Genomic DNA, 13236 nt, shown 5'->3' on the forward strand with positions numbered 1-13236 from the left:
GAGCAGACACGATGTGCATGGGGCAAGGCTGAGGCTGTCTGGGAGAGGCACATGTGTGCACACTCACATGCACGTCCGTGTACCCACACATGCGCACCGCACCTTGCTGCAAAATCAGGAGGAGGCAGTGCACGACTCATGGAGGCAGGAAGGGGGCAGGCGAGTTGAAGTCTTGTGAGTGCCGGCAGGGGAGCTTCCTGCTGGCCCCTCTCCTCTACTCCTCAGTCATAGGGGACCTCAAGGCAGGCCTTTCTCAGATTCACGTTGTAGACATCCCTACTTCTCACCCCAACTGCTCAGAACTGGAAACAATCTAACTGTCCATCTAGAGGGGACTAGGTAAATAGGTGGTGAGTGGGAGTGCTGCCTCACAGTGAAATACTCCACAGCCCTGAAAGGAAACAAGAGATATGCACAGACTTGGCATGCTGTCCAGGATGTGTACACACACACATGCACACACACACTCACACGTGTATATAACAGGCTCTCACTCTGTTACCCAAGCTGGAGTACAGTGTTGTGATCATAGCTCACTGCAGCCTCAAACTCCTGGCCTTGAGCGATCTTCCTGCCTCATCCTCGTGAGTAGCTGGGACTACAGGCTTGCGCCAGCACACTGGGCTAATTTTTGCAGAGAGGGGGTCTCACCATGTTGCCTAGGCTGGCTGGTCTTGAACTCCTAGCCTCAAGCAATCCTCCCTCCTTGGCTTCCCAAAGCACTAGGATTACAGGTATGAGCCGCTGCACCCGGCCTTGGACATATGGTTAGAGGGGAAAAAAGCAACTAACAGAAACAAGTGGAAAGTATCATTCTTTTGATTTTAAAAATTGCCAAGAAATATGTGTCTGTGTGTTCCTGTGTATATGACACGTAATAAAAGCATATCACAAGCATGACCTGTCCAACCCGGACCACTGTGCTGGAAAACTGCTCCTTGCCCCTTCCCCTCTGCACACCTAATCCATTCCTCTGTTCTGCATTTTCTTTTCTTTTTTTTTTTTGAGATGGAGTTTCGCTCTTGTTGCCTAGGCTGGAGTGCAATGGCACAATCTTGGCTCACCGTAACCTCTGCCTCCTGGGTTCAAGCGATTCTCCTGCCTCAGCCTCCCGAGTAGCTGGGATTACAGGCATGCACCACAATGCCCAGCTAATTTTGTATTTCTAGTAGAGACAGGGTTTCTCCATGTTGGTCAGGCTAGTCTTGAACTCCAGACCTCAGGTGATCTGCCCGCCTTGGCCTCCCAAAGTGCTGGGATTACAGGTGAGAGCCACTGCACTTGGCTGCATTTTCTTTTTTCATAGCCCATTATATCTTCTAATGTTTTATTTATTTACCTATTTACTATGTGTATTATCTATATAAGTTCCTTCTACTGGAACATAGGATGGCTTGTGGCAAGGATCTTCAGTTTTGTGTTTGGCACACAGTAGGTGCTCAGTAAATATGTAGTCACTAAATGAATCAAATGATATTGAGGGAAGGTGAAGGAAGAAACATTTACTTTTTCCTTAATATTCCAAACAGTGGTGAAATGATGAGTAATTTTTCTTCTTTTGAAAATAATTTTCTTATTTTCCTATAATCAATATGCATTGTTCTTACAATGAGAAAAAAAAGTTTTCCAAAACATTCCCATTCTTTGGACTGGATCTTCCCACTTCTGGGCCTCTGGCCAAGCCAGTCCAACCTCTGGAATGCTCTCCGTAGGCCCTCGCCTACCGCTTCTAAGCTCCTACTTTCCTTCTAGACCTAATTCCAGTCCCACTTCCTCTAGGAAGCTGCCCAGAACAAAACTGACTTCTCTAGCCTGCGTCCTCTCATGGCCACAGGGCCAGTGTGGCGGTGTGTCCAGATCTGCCTCTCATGAGAGTCCTGTGTCCATCTGCCTTCCGCCTACTGTCAGCCTGGAGGGCAGGGGGCATTTCTTATCTGCCTCTTTCCCCATGTCTCTGCCTCTCTTGGTCTTCCACAGGCCTATCTCTGTCTTTCTGTCTCCCCCTGTTCTCTCTCTTCCCAGTCCTTCCCTCCATCTGGCCTTCTCCACTGGCGCCCTCGCTCCTGCTCCGTTGCCAGCTCCCCCATCAGTCAGGAAGAGCAGTGCTGAGCTCCACTCATAAGAGATTCAGAGGGGCCTTGGAGCTGCAGGGATGGAACTTCCCGCCTCTCACTGTGTCCCTGGCGGCTGGGTTGGCCATCTGCAGAGGCGCCTCATGACCCAAGGGGCCTATCCCTAGAGCAGCCTGCCTTCCAGTGCCGCTGGGAATGGATCCTGTCAATAGAGAGAGGAGTCTGCTGGGAGGCCCCTTAGAGCATTTTGAGCCAGAGGTCAGACGAAGAACAAATCCCAGGGCTTTGCAAAATAGCAAGGACTGGCACTAGGCGGAGGTCCCAATGAGATGCAGTGTGCATAATACTGAGTGTGGGGAGCAGGTGCCCAGAAGGGACTATTGAGCCCCCTTCTCCCCATCATATGACTTGGCCAGTTAAGAAAGCAATGTTATTCTCCTGGCAGGGCAGATTCTGGCCAGAGAAGGGACCAAGTGAGGTCCCTAATACACCACTTAAAATAGCAGAGGCAGCCCCTGAGATGTGGGGAAGGAGAATTTCAGCCCCCATCCTGCCCTTGGCATTGATTTACAAGGTAAGCCTCAATGTCCTTACTGGCACAATGGAGTAGGGGAGTTGATTTCCAACCAGAAGCCTGGATAAACAGCCACCTATGATACCATGGCGGTCACCTTGCCGCTTGTCTGGCTGCACAAAGCAGCTACTAGAGGTGTTAAGTCACAGTCAGGAACTCAGACCGTGGCGTCGGGAGGTGGGATCCAAATTTAGCTCTCCTTACTCTGTGGAGGTGTGGTTTGGGGCAAGTTACTTGACCTCAGTCTCAGTTTTCTGACCTGTAAAATGTGGGTTATGATACCTGATTCTTCAAGTTGTGAAAATCAAATGACGTGACAGGCAAACCACTCAGCCCAGTGCCTGGCACATACTAATTGCTTGATAAGTGTCGGCTGCTGCTACTTTGCAAGACAGGACTATGTATTTAAAAGGTGTCTTGTGCCTTTAGGGCCAGCTTAGCATATAGCTGCCTTAGGAGTGATAAACACTCCAACCTCAGGCTGACTCATCCAGGGTGAAATAGCCCAAGAAAACGATCATATAACCAGGCCCTGGGTCCCCTAAATATTTATTGCTTCTTTTTCAGACTACACATAAATATTATGTGTTCCCTATAAAAAATGGAGCTCACACACACAACAAAACATATGAAGAAAATAAAAACCACACGCTGAAGGAAGCCTGGGTTTGAATCCCAGTGCTGCCATATAGTATCATGTGACCGCAGGTTTCTTAATTGTTCTGATCTTCAGTTTTCCCATGTGTAACATGGGGATAATATTGCTCATCTCACAAGGTAGTCATGAGGATTAAATGAAGTAATAAGAGTGAAGTGCTTGGCACTGTGTCTGGAATAAGTGAGAGTTACTATATTAATCCAGCCACTCAGACAGAATCACTGTTCTCACTTTTTGCATTTCCTTTCAGTTTTTTTTCTGCACATATGATGTGTGTATAATATTAACATTTGTATTCAGTAATTTGAGACCATAGTGCCTATTCCTTTTATATTAAAATGGTACATCTCATGAGGTGCGAACACCTGGGGAAGGCGTCTGATTTTGAACCTAGGAATGTTTGACTCCAGCACTTTCTGAACCATTGTGTTTCAGTGAAGACACTCTGGGTTCCTCTACTCCTACTGGTGTTTCTCAATGTTTTTTCTGTCATTGTAATCCCCTCACCCTGCCAGAAGACTCTTTAGACTTTTTCCCCAATTACCCCCATACATTTATTTTAAAATGCTGTATTTTAAAATAATTATAGATCCACAGGAAGTTGCAAAGATAGTACAAAAAGCGCCTCTGTGCCCTTCACCCAGTTTCACCCAATGGTTGCAGGTTCCCTACCCAGGGATCCGCCAGAGGCGCCACAAAGATCCCCTCGGGCTGCCCTTGATGATAGTCACACCCACTCCTCTCCCTTCCGACGTCTCTAAGTCCTGCCAACCACCAATCTGTTTTCCGCTGTATAATTTCGTCATTTTGAGAATGTTATGTAAACAAAAATCTACCATACATGACCTTTGCAGATGAGCCTTTTCTCCCCTTTTCTCACTCACTATAGTGCCCCAGTGATCTACTCAGTTTTTGCACGTATCAATAGTTTATTCTTCTCATAGCTGAGTAATATTCCATGGAAGGGCTGTATCACAGTCGCTTGAACTATTAACACCTAGGTTGTTTCTAGTTCCGGGCTATTAATATAAAGATACTATGAACAGATGTAAAGATGTTTGTGTGGATATAAGTTTTTATTAGTCTGAGATAAGTGGCTTAGGATATGATAGCTGGGTCATAGAGTAGCAGTTGTTTGCTTAGGTTTGTTTTGTTTTCTTAAAATAAACTGCCAAAAGATTTTCCAGAGTAACTGTGCCATTTTACATTTTCACCAGGGATGTAGGAGAGATCCAGTTTCTCTGATTTCTAGAAGCTACCTGGATCCTTGCCAGCATTTGGTATTGTCACTATTTTTAATTTTTGTTCTAATAGGTGTGTAGTGATAGTTCCATTAATGCCACCGATATACTGTATATCTGTTTATGTGCTACATGCTTGTTGATGCTTTTTTACTTTTTGAGACAGAGTCTCACTCACTCCAGCCTAGGCTGGAGTACAGTGGTGCAATCACAGCTCACTGCAGCCTCTGCCTCCCAGGGCTCAGGTGATCCTCCCACCTCAGTCTCCCGGGTAGCTGCAACTATAGGCATGTGCCACCACGTCTGGCTATTTTTTTTTTGTACTTTTGGTAGAGATGAGGTTTTGCCATGTTGCCCAGGATGGTCTCGAACTCCTGAGCTCAAGGGATCCACCTGCCTCAGCCTCCCAAAGTATTAGGATTATAGGCATGAGCCACTGTACCTGGCCCCTGATGCTTTTACATATTAAAAAAAAAAAAAGATAGGATTTTGTCATCCCCCTTCTCCTGCCAAGAACCCATTCTCTCCTCTTTGGGGTGACTTCACTCCCATTGAGAATGCATGGTTTCCCAAGCCTTCTGTTCAAGACTGAACCAGCTCCCAAGAGGCTAGGGAAACAGCTGGCTTGGACACATTTGGTGCAGCCCAGCATTTGAACAAGGCTACAGCCTTGAACAAATGGAGGATTAAACACTCTGACCCCAAGGTGAACTAATTCCACGGAGGCACTGGGGTGGGGACTTCTGCAAGTGAGATGCATGAAAATCTAACCAGCACTTCCCACTCGCCTCCTCTTGAGCTCAGGCTCATCTCAGAGCAGGGTTTGTCCCCAGTAGCTGGTGTCCACCATGGCTGTCACAGTAGAGCGGTGCCCAAGGATGCTCGGGCTGTGAGTCCCTGAATCAGTCAGCATCCCGCTGTCCTGACAACAGCTCACCATCCCCCACCGGACCCCTACTCACCCAGGCCAAAGTGTGCCACGGGCTCCATCTCGCACAGGTAGCCTGAGCCACCGTCGATGATCCTCAGGTGGGCCCCGCTCTTCTTGGTGTAGAGCACGACCTTAGCCCCCCTGGCAAAGGCCCCAAACCGGGTGCGTGGCACCACTCGCAGCCAGTTGTTGTTGAAGCCCTGCAGGGAGAGTGAGAGGTAGACACCCGGTGGGCGTCAGCGTGGTGGGTGGGAAGAGCAGGGAGCAAGGGAGGATGGGAGGGGGAGAGGGAGAAGAAGGAGGAAGAGAAGAAAGTGGGCAGAGGAAAAAGAGAGGAAGAGGAAGTCAGGCGAGAAAAACGAATGAGGCAAAGACAGATTGACTGAATGAAGGAGAGGCACTGCAGATAGAGGAGACAAAAGCCGAGGGACTCAGGGCACAGTGTTTGGCAGAGAAACGATAGTGGAAGGCAGAGAGGCAAGGGCTTCTCCCAAGGTGGCCCTTCCTGAGCTTCCTGGTGCTGCTGGGAATTTACCTCCCTCCTCCAGGGCCCAGGGCTTCCATTACCCACCATGCTGGCCAAGCCAGCACCCCGGTGCCTTGCCCTCACCAACCTAAGGTACCCAAGAGCGCACAGGGCTGGGGTCTGTGGCTCCTGAGGTCTGAGCGCACCTGATTGCCCCGGAAGACAGACAGCGGCTGAGCCATGGACTCTCCATGGGACAAGATGAGGTCCAGCATCCCGTCTCCATCGAAGTCGGTCACCACACCCCCTACAAACAATGCAGATTTCACCTCTGGTCGCCATCCAGGAGACCCACAGAGGAGAGATGTTCCCAACCAAGTGCAGTATCCACAGCCCTGGGTGCGGGGTCAGAGAAAGCGCAGCACCGGGGCAGGAAGGCTGGGGCTCGGCACCCATCTCCTATCCTTCCTAATAGCCGACTCATGATAGGACTCATGGGACAGACATTTCCTTCCTTCCCCCGGTCTTTGCATGGAGACAGTGCATGCAAATTACTCACACCACATAGGCTTCTTTCTGGTCTTTCTATTATGGTTTGAATAATACATGCCTGTTATATTTGCATAGATTTTTCTGTCAATTTATCAAGTGTTTGCATATACACAGGCTCCTTTTGGTTGTCATTACAACCCAAAGAGGTGAAGAGGACAGATATAATTATCCCCATTTTTTGAATGTGGAGAACACCCAAAAGGTAAAACCACTTTTCCAAGACCACAAAGTGAGGCAATGTCAGAGCTGGGTTCTGGGACTCCTGGCCCAGGGCTCTGCCTGACAAGCTGAGTGCAAAGAGGGGAGGGGTCAGATGGCAAGATCCTCTGCCTGAGAGCAGAAGGGGCTCACTCCTCTCCTTTCCGTCCCCACCTGGCAAGGTATGGCCAGAGAAGCTCCTGCCCACAGATACACAGATTCTCATTCCCCTGGCCCCATCAGCCTGGGATTGGGGGAGTGGACCATCCTCCCCTCTGTTTCCTGCCTAGCCGTCCCCAGGGTTCCCCCATCTCCATGCTGTCCCCTGCTCTTGAGTCTCAGCCCTCAGTGTGGCAGGGACAGGAGAGACTCTGCCGTGGGACTGGCTGCCCCATCCCTCCCGCCCTCGTCCCAGGGTATGAACAGTGCTAAGGGGGCAGTGCAGGCCAGATCCCCCAGGTGCCCCTCACCTGTGCCCCTGCCCTCAGGCTCCAAGGCGTCCCCAGGATTGAGCTCCTCGATGAGGGGGTCTCCGTGCTCCCTACGGATGACGCTGCAGGAGAGGAGACAGGCTTGCTCTGGTGGGGTCTCAGAGGCCCCTGGACCTGAAGACCCACCTGCTCCACTCTGTCCCCTGCACATCCCTGGGTCCCAATGTGCATGGGCTGCCACCTGGCTGCCCACGGAGTCACTCCCTGCTCCCAGACCCTGCCTACACTCTGCCTGTTCCTTGCTTAGGTTTTAATTTATGTTGGTAAATATTGATTTTTCCTTCTCTAATGGATGAATTATAGGCAGACTGGGGAAGGGCAGTTGATGGATGAAGAAGGGGCAGGGACAGAACTTCCTTCAACCGACCTTCCTTGTCCTTCAAGTGGCCCCTGGGTTTCCTAGTTCTGGATGCTACCCAGGGTTTAACCCCACTCAGTGCCACCTCCTCCATGCCCTCCTGGACCATCCTGCTGGAAGCAATCCCTTCTTTCTTCATGGGCTTTATCACTTTCTGCCTGTGTTACAGCTCTCTATGAATGCATCTGATCTCCCCTGGGAGAATGTGAGCTCTTTGCAGCCTGGGACCTTGCATTATTCATCTTTGCATCTCTTGCAGTATCTAACACAGTGCTCGGCTCTCAGAAAGTTCCAAGCACGTGTCTGCAGGATATAAAGGTGAATTCCAGAGGCAAAGAGAGGAAAGGGGTCCCTTTGGGTTGCAGTGGTTCTGTCTGTTTGGAACTCTGAATTTTGGCATTGTTTCAGAAACGTCTGCTAGGGACGTCCTGCTCTTTCTCTACACTTAGCTGATGATGGCCATGAGCTTTCCTCTAGAATTGTTCTCACTTGGCGTATTCTCATAGCCTTGGGTGCTCTGCCCTAGATGTGTGGGGCAATGATGGGAGGGTAGGGCGTAAGGAAGAATTGGCATCGCACTTCCCACCACATTGCAGGTTGCCTGTGAGAAACACCAGAGGGCTGTGATACAGTCATAGCTTCAGGAGGGGGTTGGGGTCCCCTGAGCTGGAGCCTTTGGTGGCTGGGTGGCAGAGAGAGCTGGCAGATGCCCCATGAGGTGGGCTTGTGTGTTGATGTGCATGGGTGTGATGCCCACAGTCTCTTTGACCATTTGTGTCCTGCAGCCTCTGCCACAGCTGTGCAGAGACGCTTCTTGGTTCAGGTGACAATGCAGTTAAGGAGTCCTAAGGATAACACCCAGCAATTCCACTGCATTTCTGTGTTCTTTGAACACATTCTTAGGCAGCAACTATTGTGTACGGGGCCCTGCATGAAGTACGGTGCACAGTAGAAAGGATGGAGCTCAGAGTCCGTGTTAACAGGAACCACCATTCAGAGGGCTGAAGGCCCAGGGAGAGTGGGACGTGGGGAGTGCAGAGCTGGGAAAGCTCACCCAGATTCGGGCAATTAGGGAAGGTTCCCTAGAGGACGGGTCAGCTAAGCTGAGACCACCATGGCGAGTGAACACATGTCGCTCAAATGAAGAGGGAGAATTGGGGGCTAGAGGGAGTCGGCAGCCTGAGGGTGAGGCTTGGCAGAGCCCAGAACTGAAGGAAGCTTGCTGTGCCTGCTGCTTAGATGTAAACAGGGAAGTAGAAAGTGACGAGGCTGGAGACAGAGCCGGGCTATGTGGGTTGTGTCAAAGAGTTTGGACTTCATCCAAAGGCAATGGGGAGCTTCTAGAGGATCTTCGGTGGGAAAGGGGTGTGGCCAGACTTGCATTTTCTCTGCAGGACTAGAAACAAGGAGAGCAGCTGGAGGAGGTGCAGGAATCTCCATGGGAGACCAGGAGTGGTGTCATGGTGGTGGAGAATTAAGAGCAGATCGGAGACATGGCTACATGCAAAAGGGGGTGACCTTGCACACGGCGGTTGGCCTAGGAGTGTCCCTGTTCATGCATTTTTGCCTCTGTGATTCTTTTTCTTTTTTCCTTCTTTTTTTTTGTGCTGTGATTATTAAGACGGCTCCCTTAAACTCTCATTAAGTGACTCTTTGGGTGATGAGTTCCCTGGATGCTGCAGGTATCATTAAAGGACGTGCAGACTCAAGCACACTGAGGCTTTGTGTCCCCACAGAGTGCCTGGCGTGTTCCTGGAGAGCACCAGGGCCAACGAGCCGACGATGCCTGTTCAGTGACAGGTGAAAAGCCCCTGTGGTGTGGGACAGTTGGGGGTTAAACTTCCAGAGCTGCCAGCTGAGTGCCAGTCCCAGCTGCAGCCCCTCTTGCTCTCCTCTCTGCTGTGTGCTCAGGACCCAGCCATCTGCCACGGGGATTTGGGGCACAGCCACGTACCTGGGAAGTGGCTTCTGCTGCTGCTGCGTGGAAGCAAACACACTAACCCATTGGGCAGCCACGTGGTGACTTGCTCTGTCCACTGACAGCTCTGGGCCAGCCTGCTTATACTCCCTCCCAGCCCTGTCTCCCGGCTGCAGGGGACGCTGGGAGATGTGAAGCAGGCTGGATGGGCAGGAAGACAGGGGAGGTTCCTAGGTTCTAGAGCCACAGACAGAGGCACTAGATTCCTCAGTGCCCAGTCCTCATCCTCCTGGCGAGTGACACTTTATTAGCCAGAGAAGGAAAGCAGTGTCTCTGTTAACTAGCAATTGATCTTCTGCAATTAATCTGAAAGTTGTGAATAAGCTTTTTGCAAGGCACCTAATTAGTAAATCTAGCGCCTTTGGGGGGTGATTACATCCAGTCAGAATTGATGCTTTGTTAATAATTATATTTTAAAACACGTGTAGTCACACTCTTGCCTTTTAGTATAAATAGTTGGACCCTCCCGGGAGATGGGGTAGGGGTCTTGGGGGTCCAAGCAGATGATCTGGCACATGTCCTGGATGCAAGGCCCTGGCCCACCCGCCTTTTCCCACCTGGTCCTGAGACCTCTCGGAATGTTTCAGGCCAGGAACAGGGACATCTCAGGCCACATGCCTGCCCAGGACTCCACCTATCCAGGACTCATGAGGAGACCCTGAGCTCAGTTCCCCAACAGTGGTTCTCAAACTTCAATGTGATGAGAGTCACCTGGTGCCTACTGTACTTGTTAAAATACAGATTCCTGGGCCTCACCCCCTGAGATTCTAAATCAGGAGATGTGGGGCAGGTCCCGGGACTCTGTACTTTAAGCCCTCTGGGTGATTCTGATGCCAATGGTCTCTGGATGTTCCCTTGGAGAAATATTGCCACAGCAAATCCAGCCCTTCCTCCCTAGACACACTGCTCAGAGGCCTGCGCATTCCCTCCATTTCTGAGACCCTTTTCCTTGTCTACCAGGACCCCTTGTCATCCAGAATTTCCCAAAGGATGGTTTGCAGAACACCAATCTCAACAGAAAAATCTGTGAAAGAAGTGCCCTGTGATCAGGCCTATTTGGAATACTCCATCCAACTTTTGGAAAATTAAAATATTCATGGTCAAGTTAAAGGCACTGAGAAGTCCTGCAGTAAATAAACCTGTATTTACTTGGGCCCTGTAGCCCCTTTTCGTGGTAGTGATTGGATCCCGTAGTCCCTTTTCGTGGTAGTGTGGCTTTGTATCTTGTGGCGCTTGGGTTTTGGGCACACTTTGGGCCACATTCCTCTTCCCTTTCCCTGCAATAGCAGAGGCCAGCTCCTTGACCAGGCTACGCCCTGCATTCCCACAGCCTCTTGCCCAGTCCTCGTCCTTCCCTCCTTTCTGTTTCTTCATCAGGGGACCTGCATTGACCTTGGCCTGACCACCTGGCCCTGGGAACCCTCTCCTTCTGATTCTTAAACCTTCTCCCTGACCGTTCCTCCCACCAGCTGTCAAGGGTGAAGGGTCACGAGCCAGGATGGAGCATCTACCGGAAGAGGCGGTTGGCTGAGGAGCTGCGGTAGGCGATGTTGTTGAAGAAGATCTCCAGCTCCTGGTCATTGTCAAAGTCAGCGGTGATGACTGTGCGGACAGGGGAGGGCATGGAGAACTTGGGCGAGGCGATATCCTGGAGGAAACAAAGCTGGGGGTCAGCGGCAGGAGAGTGGGCTCGGGCAGGAGGCCAGCTCTCCTTTATGGAGTGTGGGGGCAATTAAAAATAAGAGGCAGCCCAACCAAACAGCTCCTCTCCTGCCTCCTCAAAAGGACCTGGGGGCTGCCTTTAGGATCACACAGACCTCAGGCTGCTTGTACCAGAAGAAGGAGGGAAGAATAACAGTCGTGATAGACACCAGTGAAGCGCTTAGCCGTTCCCTAGTCTGGATCACACCTGTCCATGCCTCCTGTCCATCCCTCGAGGCAGTACAGACATTAGCGTTCCCATTTGATGGGTGAGGTAATCGAGTCCTGGAGAAGGAGGGGAACTGCGATGTCACAGCTACTGAGTGGGGAGGCCAGGGCTTCTGATTCTGGATGCTGTGCCCTTTCTCCTAGGCATCCTTCCTCCTCCGCGCTGAGTCAGAAGCTGGGTGGGCCCGAAAATCTCTGTGCATCTAAATCCAGGCTCCACCACTGATTAGCTGTGTGATCTTAGGCAAGTTACTAACCCCCTCGGATCTCACCTTCCCCATCAGTAACGTGGGAATAGTAATAGCTGCCTGGGTTGTGAGGATTGCATGTAAAATGCCTGGCACTGAGTGGGCATGGGACAGATCGCTGGCAGCCGGTCCTGCCTTAACTGCCACCCGCCTCAGGGAAGGTGAAAGAGGTTACCTGTAGCTGTGGATTTGGCTGCCTCTACTACCTTATGTTGTTTCTTGGGAGCCTTCTTATTTTTATTTTTTGAGACATTTGCTTTGAGGGGGTTGTGGTATCAGCTACACCTGTCCAGGACTAATGGGGAGACCCCAGGCCCGGGATAGCCCAGCTGGAACTCCAAAGTGCTGGGAGGGTCTTGGGGCACCAGGCGTGTTTTTGTGTGTTTTTGCCTCTGAAACAGAAGGAGAGCTGGGAAGGGCAACCTTCTATTTCTGAGTTTAATATCCTCATAGTAGGTGGGTTTTTCCCTTAAAGACCTTGGGGTCCTGTCCAAGTCCCAAGACCCACATGGAGAGGGCTGAGAAAGGTACAAGTGGTGTCTCTGGGAGTCTCCTCTACCCCAGGCTTGGGTCTGCTCTCAGCCTCCTGCTGCAGGCCCTCTTTGGCGGCCACAGGGATGAGCAGGCTGGGTCAGCAGTCGAGCTGTCTGCTCTGGGGAGGCCAAGGAAGGAGGCTGTCTCCATCAGAGCAGTAATGAGGTTGAATAAGCCTGGCCAGCTGGTCAGGGTGGGTTGAGCCAGGCCTGAAGAGCCAGGGAGCAAAAAGACCTCAGGATCTCTAGCCATTGTGATTCTATTGATCCTATAAAAATGGAAACCTCCCATAGCCCCCTTGGGGTTGCCCTATTCGATGCCCGAGCTTCCGAGATAATATATGTTAAGCTTAGCACAGTTCCTGACACATGGAAGACACTTGATAAATGGGACATTTATTTATCATATTTTATTTAATTATTATTATTGCTCCTGAGAGCTCTGGGGAGGGGCCATCGGCTGAGTTAACAGGGTTCCTCGCCCTCAGCGCACTGGCGTTTGGGGCTGGATAACTATTTGCTGTGGGGCTGCTCTATGCACTGCAGGGTGTTCAGCCCTGTCCCTGGGCTCTGCATACTAGATGCCAGGAGCACTCCCTTCCCCAGCTGTGACAAACCCAAATGTTCCGAGACATTGTCCTGGAGGGAGGGCAGCAAGATCATCCCTGTTGAGAAGCTGAGTGAGAACAAGAGCGGAATAAAGATGGAAATCGTCCAAGATCCCAGCAACAGCCGCCCTGGGTTCAGGGCATGCCTCCCCCCAACTCACAGAGCCTGGGTCTCAAGCCTTAGCAGGGAGGGAGTGGCTGGGCCTGGGCCTCCCCAGGTGGCTGCCTACAGGGAAGGGACTTGGTAGGGGTGGCCTCTTCTTGGTCACACAGAAATTAGGTCCCTGGGGACTTCCCTGGGATCATCAAGCCTCAGGTAAATCCTGGAACTTTCCTGTTTCCTCAGGGGTTTCTGGCAGACCTAGGTACCTGCAGAGCAGTCTTGGCTCCCTGAGATCA

At 51.0% G+C, this 13236-nt stretch overlaps 1 protein-coding gene across 3 annotated transcripts in view; it reads right to left on the reverse strand.

Annotated features, from left to right (window-relative positions):
* Positions 1-13236, reverse strand: part of CRTAC1 (cartilage acidic protein 1) — a 165684-nt gene that overhangs the window by 24937 nt on the left and 127511 nt on the right. For all 3 annotated transcript variants that reach the window (XM_073019241.1, XM_007963771.3, XM_007963774.3), the window contains exons 8-11: positions 11031-11167; positions 7163-7245; positions 6149-6249; positions 5508-5676 (exon numbers count right to left, since the gene is read on the reverse strand). In XM_073019241.1, the coding sequence (XP_072875342.1) occupies positions 5508-5676; positions 6149-6249; positions 7163-7245; positions 11031-11167 (490 nt within the window). The remainder of the gene's footprint in view (positions 1-5507; positions 5677-6148; positions 6250-7162; positions 7246-11030; positions 11168-13236) is intronic.

Source organism: Chlorocebus sabaeus, chromosome 9, assembly GCF_047675955.1.
Source record: "Chlorocebus sabaeus isolate Y175 chromosome 9, mChlSab1.0.hap1, whole genome shotgun sequence".
Classification (NCBI taxonomy): Eukaryota; Metazoa; Chordata; class Mammalia; order Primates; family Cercopithecidae; genus Chlorocebus; species Chlorocebus sabaeus.